This window comes from Leptopilina boulardi, unplaced genomic scaffold (assembly GCF_019393585.1).
Source record: "Leptopilina boulardi isolate dan_hultmark-lab unplaced genomic scaffold, ZJU_Lbou_2.1 LbouV2_216, whole genome shotgun sequence".
In the NCBI taxonomy this organism is placed as follows: domain Eukaryota; kingdom Metazoa; phylum Arthropoda; class Insecta; order Hymenoptera; family Figitidae; genus Leptopilina; species Leptopilina boulardi.
In genome coordinates, this window is record NW_026137770.1 from 465997 (window position 1) to 485765 (window position 19769).

Here is a 19769-nt window from a genome sequence, read left to right on the forward strand (position 1 = left end):
TTGTCATTTTTACTACAAGTCTAACCCAAGAAATTCATGGGGATTACGAATTGGATACTAAAAATTAATGGGTTTTATTCAAGACAACTAATTTTTTTTACCGTGGGCCTCACATTGGGCGGCAGAATCTTACATTGGGCTCTATGCCCAATTTGAAAATTAGCTTCCAATTTCTAATCCTGTGATCTCAAAATCCCTCCAAGATGCGATTTTCTAAAATTTATTTATCTGTTGATAAATTTTGGACCCAATATCTTGGATTGGGCCCAATATTTTGGGCACTTATACCACATGTTTGAACGCAGAATTTCATGGGGATTACGAATTTGATACTGAAAATTAGTGGTCTCATTTAAGAAAACCACTTTTTTCATTGTAGGGCCCAACATTGGGCTCCGGGCCCAATTTTTTGGTTTCAAAGATGTACATCTTTTTATTTGGAACAACTTTTGTCTTGAACATTTTTTACAAAAATTCGTACTTTTCGAGATATTTGAAAGTTTCCATACTTTTGGAATACCCTGTATACTGCATCAGCACACTGTGCGCGCTGCGTCATGTAGCGCGACGATGGTTTTCGTTAAATTATTCAAAAACTACATTTTTTAAAAATCTGAAAAAAATATATGTTAAAGGGGATATTATAAGGTAACTTTTTAAAAAAAATTAAAGTGGTCACTTCAAAAAATCACCCCAAAAAAAATTTTTGAAAATTTCAAAATTAATTTTTTTTGACTTTTTTTCAAAAAAAAATTTTGAGATTTTTTTTTAGAATTGTCTTAGCGACATGTATAACATATTCAAAGCTCATTAAAATCGGTTCAGTAGTTTTCGAGAAAAATGGATTTCTTTATTTTCCTTTCCCCCACCATAACTCCCCCAAAAATTCGAATTATGGGTTCATACTTGCAGAATTTTATATTCACAGGGGTAGCAATATGTGGTGTCAATTTGAACAGAATACCTGCAACGGCAATTTTTGTATCCTTAACCCCCTATACCCTTTCAATGACTTCAGATCGCAGACTAATGTCCAAGATTACTGTAAAAATATATCCTGTATAAACAATACACGACACCAGGAGAAAACCAAAAATCATTCTCTCAGACAAATTATCCGGTTCTTGATCAGTAGACATTCCCATTATAATTTGACTGATGTGTAACGTTTGCCATCGACACTTATTGAATCTCAGTAAAAAAGTTGTAAATCGAATGATGATAATCATTGTAATTGTTGCCAGAAGCATATGTCCAAATTCTGACGAAACGTTTATTTCTTTATTGTGCTTTACCATTTTCGGAACAACAGCTGTAACATTACTGAATTTAAAAATTCGTAGTGAATGCTTAAGATGAAATGGAGAATTGTATTTGTTATTAAATACTTGTTCCTTTAGAATTAATTTTTCTTTTTTTTCGTTTATTTTATATTTATATTTGAAATTCAACGCTTTTAGAAAAATCTCTGTCAATTTATCTCGTTCCAAATCGTTACCACGTGCAGTGACGCTAAAATTAATTTCGTATCCATTAAGATTTTGCAATTTATTTGGAAACCATTGACTTTTAAATGATGTCACCTCAGTAGAAAATTTATCACTTTTAGTAAAGGGATTCATGTGATTCAAAACAGGTACTTTATTTGAACTTTTAATAAGTTTCACTCGATGTTGTTGTGGTTCGTATGTTGCTATTGTAACATCCAAGTAATTCTTTTGCCATTTTTCTTGCAAAAATTTATTGATTTTAATTTGATTTATTAGAAAAGAATTTACAAGTAAACATCTTGGTACTGATGACCGATCCGATAACACTTTTAGTTTTTTAAAAACAATTTTAACTTGTTTCTCAAAATTTTTATTTGACCATTGGAGAACAAACAGTGTAGTTCTCCTGGGGTTTTCAAGTGACTTTAGATAATTTTTGTCAAGTTTGGAAGTAATGTTACTGTAGCTGATGCTTAAAGAAGGAAACTGTTCATTAACTACTTTCATTAAGAAATTCATTATTGGGTCCATATTGTTGAGTTCATCATTAAGAATAGATAGTACCTGATGCAGTTTAGAATCTTCTTTTAGATACTTTATCAGTCCATCATAATGATTATTTATCAAAAAACACGCCTAAACTTTGTTTCCAGAAAAAGAAGGCAACAAACCATACACTCACAAACTTCATTGTACACTACCGCCTAAATTCACTGACAAAAGTTTTCTAATAATATTTTATATTTTTTTGAATTTACCGAGAAAAAATATTGTACTATAAACACTTATGGTTCGTGAATAAATTATATCTATTTTAATGAAATTTTATCTATTCTTAACGATTGGTCTTTATTATTTTATTCTAGATTAATTTTCCTTTTATGAATATTTACAAAATAAGCTTTTTCTAGATCAAGTCGTTTACGGTTTTTAGAAATAAAAACAACCCTTAAGGGAAAGTCCCCATTGCGTAGGCCAAAATCAACACAAACTTTGACAATGTTTTGAGTGGAACGGTTATGACTTAGTGATATAGGTTTTTTTTAAAAATAAAGGTACAACCTTAAACTTTTAAAACATATATTTCACTTTCAAAAAATTTCAAAATGGCGACCAATATGGCGTACCTAGTAAACAATGTTTTTTTAAATAGGGAAAACGGTAGGTATTCTACACTGCGCAATTTTGAGTCTAAAACAAAAACTAAAATTTTTTCAGAAAAGTGACATCCTAAAGAATAGGTTATACCCATAAAACAGTTAAAAAGTTAAACAAATGACAAAATGTCGGACACTTTCTTAAAACCTTCTTAAAAAATTATTATTGTTAACAATTGTATCATATTAAAGGTATAACCCCGGCAGAATTTAGTTACCTTTAATTATCAGCAAATCCGAAGTTGATTGGTCAAATAGTTTAAACACTACGATGCCCACCAGTTTGAAAAATCTTGTTTCGAGAAAAACGCGTTTAAAGTTTTGGGAACATTTTTACGTGTAATATTTGTCTACTCTAAAAAATATAAAAATATTATATTAAATTAATAATAAATAAACAAACAGCTCTTTACTTTGACAATTTTGAGAGGAAATAATATGATTGGAAAAGTGATATAGGTTGATAAAAATTTATGTACAACATATGCAATGGTATAAAATAAAAAATAAAAGTAAAAAACTGATTTTTAACAATGCATTTATTTATTGAAAAATATATATGGCAGATAGATAATAGATAATAATATTATTATTGAGCAAATTCCATCGAAGAAGAATGAATTATCCAAAGACATAGGCTGCAGCATAAGGGCTTCCTAAATATGAGGGATAAGTTCGAAGAGTGTACGGATTGTATGCATTTATATATGGACTATATGTTTGTACATATGGACTGTATGCAGTGTAGGCAATTGGAGCAGTTGCTGCATAAGTTGACAAAATTGCACTTCTCTTATCACGGGGAGCATCTTTTTCCAAATCCTTTTTTACTGATTCCACCGGTTCCAATTTTGACGTTGGATTAGCGTTTGCACAAAGTATGGACAAAGCCACCAATGCAAAAATCTGAAATCAGAAATTAAGTTATTATAGTGAGCTTTTTGAATAATTTTTAGTTTTTGTTTTTCATAGTGTATATTATGAAATTGTCTCGTAGAATATTAATTTTGAAGAATAGTAATTTAAAAGAATCTTAATTTTGTAGATTTTTCATTTTATTTATTTCCTTTAAAAATATAATTAAATAAAAAAGAGCAAGGTTCAAGGGGTTTTCAGCAAAGATAAAAAGATGGACAATAATTAAAAATTAAAGTACATCATTATGATTTTAAAATATAAATAAATATATATATATATATAATTAGTTAATAAGATATTAATTTTTATTACAATATATATTTGAAAAAAATTAATGAAAACACTTTTTTAAGATCAAGTTTACAAAAAATATTTTAAATAACAAAAATATAAAATATTATTCAGCAATAAAATTTAGAATTAGGTAATAAAAAAAATTAATTAAACTAATTTACCCTAAAACTTTTGAATAAATTTGGAATTTATTATTAAATTAAAGAGTGTTAAATATAACTCAAAAAAAAGTATAACAAATTTATAATAAAAACAAATTCTTTATTTATTCTTTATTTAATATTCTTCAATTTGAAAAAATCGAACAAAAATTCTTCCAACGAAAATTTTTAATACAAGAAATTAAAAAATTGTTTATTTTAAAGAAACTATTGTAATTTAAAATTTTTGTTATACTCGTCAAATATCTCACTAAGGATTTTGATTAATTATTATTTAAATTATTCAACTAATTTATGTAATTTTAATATGTATATTTTTCAATTCTTTTACGTAAGCTTGAAAAATAAATAAAAAAAAAAAAATTATTTAATTAAATTAATTGAAAAATTATTCACTAATTTATTATCAATTATAAATTTCATAAAATCGTAGCATAATAATACTCACAATAAAGCACTTCATTTTGATTGTAGTTTTATATTGTTTACAAGAAAAAAAAAGAGTATTTCAAGTCAAGCACTATTGATGCACAAAGACTGAATGATGCTCCTGGATTTTCAGTGTGTCCTTTATATAGCTGGCGATCTAACAATCTTAAATATTCACGCGTCATATATAGCACCTTAGGATTGATCAATCAGTGTCTCGAGTAACAAGCTCCTCGTGGGGTTGAACTTGTCAAACGTTACCTATTGTTTACTCACAGGTCGTAATACGCAATATGTAATGCCTAACGAGTATATATCATTCCACTATATATGTAACAGTGTTAAACACCACATGGGTTTGGATTATAAAACAAATTAAAAGACCTTGGCAATCGTCCAAATCTGGACGAAAGTATTGTTTAATAATGTATCGCCTTCGGACCTCGTACTCGAGGTCTTAATTAAATTTTATTTGATATTCTGCGCGAACTTATTGGTAGATGGTCAATGTAATTGTTAGTTTGATAATAGATGCAATAAAATAATAAATATTCATTCAATTTCTACTGTAGTGCATTGCTTTCTATAGGTAACTATTTGTATACACTGGGATATTCATCAAAGTAAATCTAATATAGGTCCATTTAGGTACAATGTAGTGTTACGTCACAAAAATGTGAAAATAACTTAGAAAATAATATTTTATTTATGTCCGCTTCGGTGATTCAGTGATTATTCCTGTTTCATTTACAGAGTAGATGGTTCTGAGCTAAGGGTACAGTTAAGAAAGAGAAATATAGAAATTTAAATCACAAGGTTACAAGTTTATTAAGATACAAATATTTTTGAAGTTATAAAAATTGTTCTTTTTGATAGAGAGAATTTTGAAGCAACCAATCTTGGAAAAGGAATGTCCACACTCCACTGAAACAAGGAATGCAAAAGGTTACTATACTGAGCTTACAACAGGTTATAAAGGATTTAGGAAATAAAGTAATAATGACTTAACTTTAAAATTTAGTAGTAAAAATGAAGAAAAGACAACTGATGTATCTTTAAATATTGGACAGGAACGAACTGGTACCAGATGTCGATTTATAAGCGCTCAGGAATAGGTTGACAGGCCCAAGTGATGATCACAGGTCAGGAGTTCAATAAATCGTGATGAAAGCCCACACAGAAAAAAAGGTGGGTAAAAAGTTGTAAAGATAGAGGATAAAAGTCGTTAGGATACAGAGTAAAGGATAAATTTGTGATGGATAAAAATGTTACTAAAATATTACTATAGAAAAATGGATGTCATATTTGAGTAAACTGTCTAATTTTAATAAAAATATTAGTAATTTTACACTTAACCTTTTAAATCCACAAATTTTATATAAATAAGTAATTGCACGTGGAAATATTTTTCCTATAATTATTGTCTATTAATAAAAATATCTTTGACTAATACAACTGACAGCTGACGACAGTACGTAAGTAATCAGAACTGGGAAATTACAACTCAACGTCTGTATTGTTGCACGAAAGCAGAGTTGGGTAGTAACTGAATTTTTTGTGCGTATTAGGCTGTGTCAGTTCATCGAGATATTTCGAGTTCAAGATATGACGTCAGAGGTCTGGAGGGACAACAAACAGACGACACAATGTTTTTCTTACGGGGAAGAAAATTTGTTTTCACTTTCATCAATTTTATTCATACTTTAAACACGGAAAACGCTTGTTGACATATAATAAAATTAAAATGTGTGTTGATAATTAATTTTGTTATATATTTGATTCATTTGCATTGATAGATTCTCTGAATTCGTGATAAAATATAAATATTGAGGTTAGGGGTGTTTGTTTACTACATAACTTGAAATCTTTTACTGCTGCATTGAATCTATCAATGCAAATGAATCAAATATATAACAAAATTAATTATCAACACACATTTTAATTTTATTATATGGCAACAAGCGTTTTCCGTGTTTAAAGTATGAATAAAATTGATGAAAGTGAAAACAAATTTTCTTCCCCGCAAGAAAAACATTGTGTCGTCTGTTTGTTGTCCCTCCAGACCCCTGACGTCATATCTTGAACTCGAAATATCTCGATGAACTGACACAGCCTAATACGCACAAAAAATTCAGTTACTACCCAACTCTGCTTTCGTGCAACAATACAGACGTTGAGTTGTAATTTCCCAGTTCTGATTACTTACGTACTGTCGTCAGCTGTCAGTTGTATTAGTCAAAGATATTTTTATTAATAGACAATAATTATAGGAAAAATATTTCCACGTGCAATTACTTATTTATATAAAATTTGTGGATTTAAAAGGTTATGTGTAAAATTACTAATATTTTTATTAAAATTAGACAGTTTACTCAAATATGACATCGATTTTTCTAGTAATATTTTAGTATAACATTTTTATCCATCACAAATTTATCCTTTACCCTGTATCCTAACGACTTTTATCCTCTATCTTTACAACTTTTTATCCGCACCTTTTTTTCTGTGCAAATAATGAGATTCTTCCGCAAAAGAAAAGAAAAGATGATTTTACAAATATTGTGACAGGATAATCATTGAATACTTGGAAGAGTTCTTGTAAATGTAGAAACTTTTAACACTTGACTTGAAAATTCTTCTAAGTCGAATTTGAAATCGAGCAGAGTAACCATACTTGTATAAGATTTTGAATGAGAAGATGACGTGCTGGTAGCAAAATCAGAACTTATTTCTCTTGGCAAATGTAGACCTTTTATACAGGATTTTCACAAAGAGGGTTGACGAATTCCCGGCAGTAGGTTGCATTTTCCACCCTTTTCATTAAAAGGGTTTTGACCATCTAATCGTTGCGGATTAGGGTGACTTCCCCTTTGGCTTTCCAATAAATTATGATAATAAAAGAAATCATTGACATACTCTCTCAATAGAACAATGTATGAACAGGCAATCTTTCGATGTTTATTTTTTCGAGTTCGGAGGAAAACTCTTGTTAGATATAAATAGAACAATGCAATCTTATTACAGAAAGGATTTTTATTACTCACAATCAGATTCGATACAATTTTAGGGTTAGCGAAAGAGCATTATTTATTACAATTGTGTAAAATCAAATAAGGGTTAATTTATGAGATCATAAATAATATTCTTCCGGTACTACCGAACAAATTAATAAGTCAGACTATTAATTTCATACAGGACAAAATGAAGAAAGAAAAAGACTTTGTTACAGAAAATGCAGCTGCAAGGTTTAACAACGTTACAGTGACATGACAGTAGGTTAAAAAAATAGTAGGTAGGTCAAATAAGATTTAAAGTATGACAAAAATAATTTTAATATTATTAATCCAATATAGGTTCAAAAAATGTCAAATGTATGGTTTAATGTAGCTTCAATAAAAATTCAATAAAAGTCCAACTGTTGGTTCAATTCAGGTTAAGGTCCAATGTTGGTTTAAGTTAGATTCAATTAATGTTTCAATGTAGATCTAATATAGGTAAAGTAATAAAAAGGTAAACCTAATAAAGGTCCAATGTAGGTCTAATTTAGGTCAGAGTAAGTTTAAATTATAGGTTCAAAGTTGGTTAAATAAAGATTTAATGTACGTCCGCAATAAAGATTGAATTTAACTCCAAATAAGTTTTAATATATATGTAAGTCAAAGTAGGTTCAATATTGGTTTAAAATATGTCCAATGTAGAGGTTGAATATAAATTAAATGCTGATTCAATTTCTTAAAACGCATTACTTTTCACAGAAAGATCGTGGAAGATTACATAAATAATAAATAAGATCCAGTGATTTCTTTGTGCGACATATAAAATTTGGTTTGGTTAGAATTTAAATAAAAATTTAAAAAATAAATCTTAAAAAAAAAGTTTTTTAATTTTTATAAGTCAATATCGTTCCAATATTAGGTAAATTAGGTTATAAAATGTTTTGTTTAAAATTTACGAAATTTGAAATATTAATAAATTTCTTATTTTAATATTTTTCTTATACTTTTTTTTTTTTTTAAAGAAAAAGATCGTATATTCATAACAAAAATAATGTAGCGAACATTCGCGCTTTTTAAGAAAAGCATGCGCAGTAAGATAATTGTGAGTCACATTAGTGAACCAACCTCTCAGCGAGAATAATGTTTTGATGACTTCTATGTGTGTATGTTTATATTTCACGTTATCAATCATATAAATAATCAATGAAAATTATTTATTTTAAAAGGAAAATAATTTCAAAAATTTGCAATGTCTAAAAATTTTTTTTCTCGCATTTATAAACATCAGTATCCTTTAATTTTTGGTTCTTTTCTTGTGATTGGAACTATGATTTCTTTCAAAAGGTATATATAAATATAATTATTATAATATATAGGTTTATAATAATTTACACAATTCAAATTTATTTCAATTATGTTAAATAAATATAATTATTAGTTTAATGTTAAGTTTTTTTTTTTTGAATAGATAAATTTATTTTGCAATGTATAAGAGATAATTTATTCCCTATTGTGTAATCTTTTATTTTTTTTATAATTATTACAAAAAATAGAAGTAAATAAACAATTTTTCTTTATTGTTTTTAGAAGAGAAATTTTATCAACAATTGAAGTAAATACCAAAAAATTTGAGACTGATCCAGAAAATGTGAGCATTTGGGAAAATTTTCAAGAAAAAATGAAAAACAAACCAACATCCAGTACTTAAACTTTTGAATCTAATATACATAATTTTGTACATTCTGTAGGATATGAAAATTTGTTTTTGTTATTAAATTTTTTCATACTTAATGAAATGTTTTTTTTTTTTTACTACAATTGTAAATTAAATACAAAAAATAATATGACATTGAGAAAAGGATGTGGAACCTAATTAACAACGTTACGTCGTTTTCTTGTCGTATTGTCCCATTAATTTTATTTTGAAACCGGATATTTATTTAATTCCATGAAAAATCTAAACTTTTACGTTGAATTTGGATAAAGTAAATATATTTCTCTTAGTTTATTGTTGTTGACGTTATTAAAACTGATGATCCGGTTCAAAATCTATGTTCCTATAGTGAAATATCTCTTTTAAAAAAAAGGTTTCACTAGAGTATGAATAACCAGGTTATTTATAACTATTTTTTAATGAAAAGAATACTTTAATATTATTGAAATATATATATATAATTATATTGAATAAAGAAAGAGCGGTAACAAAATATATTTAAAATAGATTTAGAAAAAAAAAATCTTAAAAATGACTTTGTTTTTTTTACCTATTGAATACGAATACCATCTTAAAAATTAAATACTTTCTTTGAAAATAGTGGAAACTTATAGAAATAAAGCAAAGATTTAAAGACTTAACAATTTATTTTAATAACTTATTTATTACAAAATTTTATTGTGATACTTTCATTTTCTTGATGAAAAAAAATTGTAGCCCCTTAACAAACCTGTAAAGAAAATATACATATTTAATGTAGTAATATTCATTTTTGTTTTTCAACAATTAAAGAGAAAATTGGAACTTTTTCAGATAGAGCTAATAATGTAACATTCATGAAAGATTCAGTGTCTCAAAAAGACAAAAAAAAATCATCATTATAAGTTCACAAAATATTTCAATTTAATGTTAAATCTTTAAAGTGTATCATATTAAATTATTTCAGTTTCAAAAAAATATATACATACCAGTTAATTAAATTTGCGTCTTACATCAGTCCTCTGCATTTCTGTAATATTTTTAAAAAAACTATATAAGTCTTTTCTGTTTTTTTATTAAATTAAAAATCTCTTATTTTTAATTTTAAAGAAAAATCAGTGGTAGTGACGAATAAAGTGTGACATCATAAAAAATGATTTCAAACACAAGCCTCATCATATTTCAATTTTTATAATTAATTTCCAAAATATTTAATTTACAAATATTTTAAGTTAATAATATGGGTATTAAACAGATAATAAAAAAAAAATTAAATATCTTACAGCTTTAAGTTTCACGCTGTGACTTTTCTTTATAGAGAACTCCATAAAAATGAAAGTGGATTCTTTTATTGGATCAAAGTGAATTCCATGGTTAGAATGTTGAAATCAATTTTAGTCTTGGTTGATTAAAATTCTCAGTTAACTTTCCAAGTTTCAAGACAAGATTGAGTTTCTGCAAGAGAAAATTGTTTCATTAAATAATATAGGATTTTTCAAAAAAAGCAAACATTTGCAATTTTATTTTAAATACAATCAGATAGGAGCGAAAGACATTTTTAAGTACATTCCTCAATATAATTCGGTTGAACTATGAAATCATCATGCGAATGAAAAAAAAAGATAAATCTTTTACTAACTTTTTCATTTACACTGAAACCTCCGAACTTTAGACTGTGTTGATTTTAAACTTTAGATAACAATGTACGAGCAATCTAAAGTTAGGAGATTCCAGTATATTTAATAATAATAATAATAATACAAAATTAATATAATACCTTATTTTAAGTCTTCCCGACAATCTCAGAAGACTCCAATTTCAATTTTCCAAAGAATCTTTTCAAAGTGTAACACTCAATGTACACTAAAAAAAAAGAAAAATCATTGTATTTTTGCACAAGCATAAAAAAAATAGTTTTATTTAAATAAAAATATCAGATAGGAGCGAAAGACATTTATAGTACATTCCACAATATAATTCGGTTGAACTATGAAATCATCATGTAAATTTAGGATTTAATTATATCCCACACAGCACATTATATTTCCTAAACATTTCATGAATATTTCATTGAAAGATTTGAAATATTTCAATGCAAGGTTCATGAAATGTTGAGGAAAACAGGAAAATGTCCGCCTATAAGAAATATTGCCGTGCAATTTTGCTGAAATATTACACATGAAGACTCTGCAATATTCAGGAAACATTTCAAAGAAAGTTAGAAACTTTTTTAAAATATGAAATCAATCGTTATTTTCTAACATGTTCAACACCTTAAGATCCTGGAAAATTAAAAACTACTGCGCAGCTGTACAGACCATAGAAACTGAGATCGACCAGTGCGCATCATTTAAGTTGGAAATTTTCTATAATATTTTAATGAAATATTTCAGAAATATTTAGGAAATATCATGTGCTGTGTGGGATATTTTTAATCATTTAGTAAATACCTGCTCAACTTGCTTGATTGTGGGAAATTTTGAAGACAGTCATTTTTTGAAATGAATTTTCACATCATTCATATAGAATACTGAAACAAAATAATAATATTTATTTCGGTACTAATAAGAGAAACTCTAAATTTATAAATTACAATGAAATGTCAGATAGGAGCGAAAGACATAAATCTAATTGTCTTCAAATCTAATTCAGTTGAACTATGAAATCATCATTTGTTAAAAAATTATCATTTCTTTTTGGGAAGACTTTTTAATATGCATAAAAATCGTTTCAACAATTGATGGTCTCGAATTAATCTTTGTGCTAAATTGAATCATTCCATCAATATAAGCTTTGATAACTATATTTTTTCTTTCATTTATTTTCCCAATTTAATAATAGATAAAAATAAATTGTTAGAAATGACAAACTTTCATATTAAATATTTAAGAATTTTATGATATTTTCTAATCAATTTTTTTTAATTCAAGACCTCAATTTTAAAATCTAAATAAATTTGTTTTTAAATTTACCTCATTTTTTCAAGGTTTTTTAAATTTTGCTTGAACAAAAATTCTCGGCACATCGATGTTTTCTTTTAAATTAATTGTTCGTCTGTGAATATACGAACAGGACACAGTTTCAAAGCCACTTGATTCGAAAAGATTTTTAATCTCTTCAATTGAAAAATAGTAGCTTCTGAAAAAAAAAAAAAAAATTTCACATTAATTATAAATAATAATTTTTGAAATAGAAAAATTCTACTACTAAAAAAACAAAGTCAGATAGGAGCGAAAGACATTAAATAGTATGTCTTCAATAGAATTCAGGTGAACTATGAAATCATCATATTAAAAAAATTAATACAATTTAGTATAATATGCAAAATAAAATCTATAAGAATTTTTACATATTTACATAATGGATCAAAAAGTTTAGCATTCAAAATTTCATGTATATACTCACACACCTTGTGCCATCTTGTCGCATATAAAAATTTTCTGCAATTTTATGTCCCGCCTTAAATCTCAGTTGAGCCATGTCATATAATCCGTAATCTCGAAATAATATCATGCCACCGTTGTTCAATTTATCGAATAGATTTTCTGCTACTCTGCAATGAAAAAAAAAAATTCCAGTAATTATTCCAATTCTACATGTTCATTCAGCGGGAGTTTTTTTTTTTTTCAAGTGCCCATTGAATCATTAATTTACCGTTTAAATTTATCTGGATGTACTGCTGACAAGACGAATATGAGAGTTGCAATATCTATTGGAATATCGATATTTGAAAAACACTTTTCCAATGTAACGTCAGCTTGAAAAGCTTCTATCTTTTGTGGGTCATAGAGATTGTGCATCTAAAAGTAAAATGATATACTCAATATTGCATTATTAACATCACATTCGATATGAAATATTGTTTTTTATGATCAATTTCATATTCATTTTATAATATAACGTTCAACAAATTCAATATTCAGATCATTCAATTGAAATTTAATAAAGAAAAAAAGATGTTTCAATATTACAAACTTAAAAGTGCATTATATAATATTAATGGAGAATAAAAATTAAAACTCTCAACTATTACAATTTTCATATTGTATAATCTTAAATTTAGATTTTTTTTTTTTTTTTTGTAAATATAAATATCATAAAAAAATGCTTTAATTTCAACTGTAATAATTTGAATTATGTAGTCATAATTTTCGAAAATTTTATTAATAATCAAAACAGCCTGGACGTATTTTACGTTCATTTTAAAACTCAGATTTCTATGTGAATTTTACTACTACTTTAAAATTTAATGTCATACTTCCATTTTTCATTATATAATAAAATTAACTAAAATTATGACTACGTAATTTAATTTTACAACATAAATTGAAATATATTAAAGTGATATTTTTTGTGACTCTATTATTCATTTGAAATTTTTCTCCATACAGTATATCTAAATTTTTTAACAAATATTATTTCTCAATAATATTCTAATATTACTGCAATTTAAGGTACTGTATGGGTCTTTTGTATATTAAAAAATTATTTTCAAAAAATTACGAATGTGCTACTTTAAAAGTATAAAGTTTAAATCAGTTATTGTATATTTACTGCTTTGAAATAAGTTCAGTTACAGATTTTGGAAAAATTACAAGTTCAATCCGTAAAATAAGACAAAATTTTTTTTTACAGTGTGTGAAAAAAATTTTGTTACTTTTCTAAAAAATCACAAAAAAAAAAAAAAATTTCTAAAACTTACCTTAACAAATTCAATTGCCCTTGGCGATAAATCACAGGCAAATATTTTTTTAACATTAATTCCATCTTCAATTAATGGATAAATAAAATTTCCAACTCCACAACCAACTTCCATAAGAATTTGTTCTTTAGAGTCGTCAATATCTAATAATTCTTGAAATTCTCTTGTCGTCCAATGACGATCTTTAAAGAATCTTGTTTCATTTCTTTTATAAAATAAATCCCAATATTTTTTAGCATCTTTTTCTAATTGTTTTGCACGAAATTGAGAAATTATTCGTGAATTTTGAGCGTCAAGTTTCTCAATTTCTTGTGATGTTAAACGCTTCACCACGTGGTCGGATTGAGGGAAATCCGCCATTTTTTACTCGCGCAATACATATATCACGATATAACTTTAAACTAATTTTAACATAAATAAATTTTATTATGATACTAAATTTTAAATTAATTATTTATAAAAATTATTAAATTGACGACAATAAATTACGTATTCTTTGGTGAACAAAAAAAAAAAAAAATTTAATCACATACAAAAATTATACACTGCTGCTGACGAAGTTCAAGAGAAAGTGAACGAGAAAAATGTCGTCGTCGTGCTCTGGATCGTTACGAAAAAGACCACAAAATTAAGGACTGGCGCTGTTGTCACGCTGTTGCCACATTTATATTATTTTGAGCGGGATAATTTAAAAAATGTTTTGTATATATACTTTTGTATTTTATTTGTTATATTAAAATTTTTTATTGATTAATGTTTTGATTTATTATTGTATTATTTTTGCAGCCTCATGGAGGAAGCATTGTAATACTGAAATTTTTCGAACTTGATTTTTTGATGTATCTTTATGTTTTTCGACCTCAGGAATCCAAAAATCACATTTTTATAAAATGTCGTTCCGTGTATATTTATATATATATATATATATATATACATTTTCTTAAATATCTCGAATGCTATAAGAGCTAAAGGGATAATTTTTTTTTAAATTTGTAGTTCTCACTGATGGACAAATAATGAGTACTTTGAGCAATATTAATACCCCCACAGCACCGAAACTTTCCTAAAAATATATTTGAAATATTCGGAATATTTAATTGCAATGTTTAGTGAAAATTGTGTAAAGATTTAAATGTCCCAATTAAATAAATGTTTAGTGTGAAACTTTGTGAAACCTTCCTGAACATTTATTCAAGTGGGACATTTAAATCTTTACATAATTTTCACTAAACATTGCAATTAAATATTCCGAATATTTCAAATAAATTTTTAGGAAATCTTTAGGAAAGTTTCGGTGCAGTAGGTGTAAAGATTAACTCTTATTTTTTTTTTCATTTAAAAATTTTTCAAAAATCGTTTTTTTCCCATAACTTTAAAAAAATGTTAAAACACCTATGAATATTTTTTTCTTTAATTTTGTAGAGTTTTTTGAGACGCATCTTTTAAGATGTTATATAGCGAACATTCTACTGATATTCTAACCAAAGTTATTGAATTTTTAAAAATTAAAGAAAAACGTTTTTTGCCCATAATTTAAAAAAATGTATTGACACCAATATATATTTATCTTTATTATTGTAGAGTTTTTCAAGACGCATCTTTTGACCTATTAGCGAATATATCCTATACTGTTATTTTATCCAGAGTTATTAACATTTTGAAATTGAAAAATTTTGAAAAACCTGCCTTATTTATTTAAAAAATATTTATGTATCTTTAAAAGTTATATAAACAACTTGGAGAATATTTAAAAACGAATCAATTGATCTATTATTGAACCTTTTATTGTGAAATATTACGAAGTAATTGATGTTAAAAATCTATCTCTGCAAATACCCAAGAAATACAACTTAATAACATCTTCTTAAAATTATTATAATGCCAAATAAGTTACCATAAATTGATTAGAAAAAATCTCCATGGGGAAGCAATAAGCGTTCATTTTATGAACAAAAAAAGTTCATACTTCAATTTTTATTTTATTTTTTTTATTTCTTGCCTTACACTTTATATGTTAATTAATATGTTGTTACATTTAATGTGTTATATGTTGTTTCGGCAATTATTATTAATGTTTTGTTTTATTCTCAATATATGTGTTATACAACTTATTATGTTTTTTTGAGTAGTACTAGGTACATTTTAATTTATTTTATTTTTTTATTTTTATTTAAATTATTTTAATTTATATTTATTTATTAATTTCATGACTATCAGATTATCCAAGGGAGGGTAAGATTTTGAAAACAAAACCATTTGCTTAAAACTATTATTGTAAACTTTTTTGGAGGAGGGTTGATTTTGAAATAAGATTTTTAAAATTAAAAATGTCGAATTCAATATGGTGGGCTAATATTTAATAAATTCGCTTAAAACTTGTTACTGGGGAGTTTTTGAGGACAATAATTGTAAATCTGAAGTCAGATTTTTTTGTAATAACTTCATCAACAATTAAGTTTACAATAATCCTGTCCTATTAGGCATATCTTTTTTGAAAATTAACTAAAGGTATTAAAGTGTCCTTAACCTGGAACAAAAGAGTCAAAGAATATATTCCATATCTACCTATATTTGTTAAACATAAACAATTGATTGATAAATACATTAACTGACTCATGCATTTTGATAAGCAAGAAAAATTATTTTTCATGTTAAACACGTTCAATAAAATGATATTTCAATACAATGTGCACATATATTATAAATATGTGTGTGTTCAATGAAGACGACGCACAATGACATAGAGTCCTAAAAGAGGTTGGACGTGATCAAAATTTTACGAACCAACCACATATATAGTACAATATATATATCTACAATATCAGATATACGACGACTTTGTGACACACTATAACACATAATGTATATACACAAACCCTACATTTTCATTTATGTGACTGAAATTTGATTCAAAATTTTCTTCCAAATGGGTTTCAATTCCATTATTGTGTATTTATATATACAAACAAATAGCATACATAATAGGTCTTTCATTGTTGAAAATTTTGAATAATAATAAAGTAATATATGTATGTAAATTTATATATATATGTAAATAATATATATTGAATATCCATACCTTTTTTGTATATTAGTTTAAAAAAACGGCACTGTTCTTTAAACTAAATAAAACACACTTAAACAATCTATATAATATACAATGTTTAGAAAATTAATATATAAAAATTAAGAAGAAACGACCATTTATTATATTTAATTTGCATTTTTATATGGTTATATCATAATATTTTAATAGAGCTGCATATAATAATGCTTGTGTTCTACTTATCTGAAATTTCATGCTTATTGAATTGACAAAATTGCGTGCTTTAATATTATTTTAATAGCACTGGTTTTAATGACTTTTCTTCTCTTATTATAAAAGGTACAATGCATAATTTACAATAACCGTACAATTTTGTAACTATAAATTGTAATTTATATACTACACTTATGTAAATTATTTCTAATTTATCTGTATATATATATATTTCTATAATATACGTATACATATACAACGGTTAAAGTTTTTCTTTCTTATTTTTCTTTTTTTTTTTTTTTGAGAAATGATAAAGATCTGAAATTTGTACATGAATTATTTATTACAATCGCATTTCATATTTTACAGTTTTCATTTTGCTTTAATCACAAACTTTCATGCTTTTAGAAAATTTCTTTTCGACGTCAAATAATCAACATTTACATTTGAAATGAGTAATTTACAAAATTAAGACTCAATTTAGTTACTCGTGTTAATTTATTTCCAAGTATATAAACTTTTGCATTATTGAAAAAAATATCTTTTTAATTGTTTATGATTATATTTAAATATTAATAGTTATATTTTGTTGTATAGATTGTTTTGTATACCTATATATATTTTATTTCTTTACCGGTATTAGTCTCGTTAAAAAATGTTCCTATTATTTGCTAAAAACATTATGTTGTAAGGAAAAAAATTAACTTTGAAGTATGCGTATACATAATAATTTTAGTTTATGAATGTTTTTGCTTCGACACATATACAATATATATTTTAAATAACTGCTGTAAATAACAAAACAGAATGTGCGGTGAATAATTTCACAGTAATACGCGGTGCGAACAATATATGAATAAGCATTTACTTCAAGCGCAATATATATATATATATATATATTTATTTATTTATATCAGTTTCCGCAGTTTCTTCTTCATTGTAAAAGCAGCAATAATAATAATAATGAAAATGAGAATTTCTAGAAGAGAGAAGAGAGAAAAACAGTTTTTGATTACACAGTGCTCGAATCGAGAACTTATTTTTTTAAACAAACTTTTGGCACTTATCATAGATAAACCTAATTCAAGTTACCCTAAATGGCGTTAGTTTTGTATTTCAAAATATTCGCTACTTTACATTTTTTTTGGCAATTACAACACACTTTGTTTTTAATCAAAGAGCATCAGATTCACTCCGTCAGTTTGGAGAAATTCATTAATTACACGTTTAATGTTTTTTAAATACTGACTTTAAAATCGTAATCGGTGACCCCAAAAACCCCCGAATAATATGTATTTCAAGTGAATCCAATGAATTTTTAAAAATTCCTCCACCATATTGGATCACCCATTTTCAATTTCTCTAAGCTGATATATTAAATTTGTAATCAGCGGCTCCAAAAACCCATAAATATCAGGTTTCAAGTGAATTCAATCTGCTTTTTTATTAGGAACAAAATTTTTATTTTGTAATTGACCAAAAAAAAAATGTAAAAGAGAAAATTAGTAGTTTAAGACAAAAAAATTAATTTTCATTTTTTTTTGGCGTTTTTGATAGAAAGAAGTACGCTAATTGAGAATTCGATGTCAATTTTTTCAAATTCAACATGGCGGATCGGCCATATTTCTACCGACATTTTGATTTTTGAAAAACTGTTACCAAATTTGTAATCAGAGTTTCTAAAAACCCTTAAGTAAAAAGATTCAATTAAATTTGATCAATTTTACAAAATTCTCCCACGTATTATATTGGATCCATCTTTTTAAATTTTGAAAATCTGATATAAATTTCGTTATCAGCGACCTCAAAAACCGTTAAATAACGAGGTTTAATAACTAAATCCAGTAAATTTCTTAAAATTCTTCACCATATTTTATGTGTCTTTATTGAAACTTTTTAAATCTGATGCTAATTTTAAAAATTTTAAATGGCAGAATCAATGTGGCGAAAGATTTTTTAAAAATTGCGGTTAGATTCACTTGTAACTGTCACTGATTACGAATCCATATCAGTTTTTCAAAATTCAAAATGGGGAATCCAATAAGGCGAAAGATTTATTTTAAATTGATCGGATTTCCTTACAACTTTATACTATCAAGGGATTCTAAAAATTATAAGTTTTTGAAATTTTTTAAAAAGTGATTAAATTTCCTTGAAACTTGTCACTCTCAAGTGTTTTTGGGGTCGTTAAATCTAAATCTGAGCTCATTTTAAAAATCCAAAATGGCGGATTCAATATGGCAGGCAATTTTTTTCAAAAATTGATCAAATTTCCTTGAAACGTGTCACTTGAGGGTTTTTTTGGAATCGCTGAATCTTTGATTTGATTTTTTTAAATCTGAGCTTATTTCTAATATTTGAAGAAACATCTTCAATACATTATATTTAATTTTTATTTAAAAATCCGCAAGTGTCTTGAAATTTTATCAATTTATAGCGCATACCAAATTTGCCTCTTTTTATATTGTAAAAACTCTACAGCACTTAATTTGTCAAGTCTTTCATGACTTTATTTCCAACTAATGAAACCTCAATGATTATATACATTTCAGATTCTAACGAACTTGAAAAACATTTAGAAAAAGCATAAAAAAAAAACTAAAACCACAATATCTAGGTACTAATAGAAAAAAGTAAAACAAAAAAAGAAATAAAAATAAATGATTTCCA

General features: G+C 26.0%; 1 protein-coding gene, 1 long non-coding RNA gene and 4 other non-coding genes across 6 annotated transcripts; 1 reads left to right on the forward strand and 5 right to left on the reverse strand.

Annotated features, from left to right (window-relative positions):
• The first annotated feature begins 8551 nt into the window (after positions 1 to 8551).
• On the forward strand, positions 8552 to 9453 carry LOC127279500 (uncharacterized). Its single transcript, XR_007842645.1, has 2 exons — positions 8552 to 8789; positions 9033 to 9453. It is a non-coding gene; the product is annotated as an uncharacterized LOC127279500 (long non-coding RNA).
• Positions 9454 to 9787: 334 nt separating this feature from the next.
• LOC127279497 (tRNA N(3)-methylcytidine methyltransferase METTL6) lies at positions 9788 to 14423 on the reverse strand. The gene is made up of 9 exons (XM_051301892.1): positions 13841 to 14423; positions 12793 to 12938; positions 12548 to 12691; positions 12111 to 12276; positions 11589 to 11668; positions 10916 to 11001; positions 10422 to 10593; positions 10128 to 10168; positions 9788 to 9889 (listed from the first exon to the last, which is right to left on the reverse strand). The coding sequence occupies exons 1-4, from the start codon at positions 14198 to 14200 to the stop codon at positions 12120 to 12122; spliced, it is 807 nt and encodes a 268-aa protein (XP_051157849.1). The 5' UTR covers positions 14201 to 14423; the 3' UTR covers positions 9788 to 9889; positions 10128 to 10168; positions 10422 to 10593; positions 10916 to 11001; positions 11589 to 11668; positions 12111 to 12119.
• On the reverse strand, positions 10665 to 10752 carry LOC127279563 (small nucleolar RNA snR60/Z15/Z230/Z193/J17). The gene has a single exon (XR_007842654.1). It is a non-coding gene; the product is annotated as a small nucleolar RNA snR60/Z15/Z230/Z193/J17 (small nucleolar RNA).
• Positions 11064 to 11149, reverse strand: LOC127279562 (small nucleolar RNA snR60/Z15/Z230/Z193/J17). The gene has a single exon (XR_007842653.1). It is a non-coding gene; the product is annotated as a small nucleolar RNA snR60/Z15/Z230/Z193/J17 (small nucleolar RNA).
• LOC127279561 (small nucleolar RNA snR60/Z15/Z230/Z193/J17) lies at positions 11733 to 11819 on the reverse strand. The gene has a single exon (XR_007842652.1). It is a non-coding gene; the product is annotated as a small nucleolar RNA snR60/Z15/Z230/Z193/J17 (small nucleolar RNA).
• LOC127279564 (small nucleolar RNA snR60/Z15/Z230/Z193/J17) lies at positions 12351 to 12434 on the reverse strand. The gene has a single exon (XR_007842655.1). It is a non-coding gene; the product is annotated as a small nucleolar RNA snR60/Z15/Z230/Z193/J17 (small nucleolar RNA).
• Positions 14424 to 19769: the final 5346 nt, after the last annotated feature.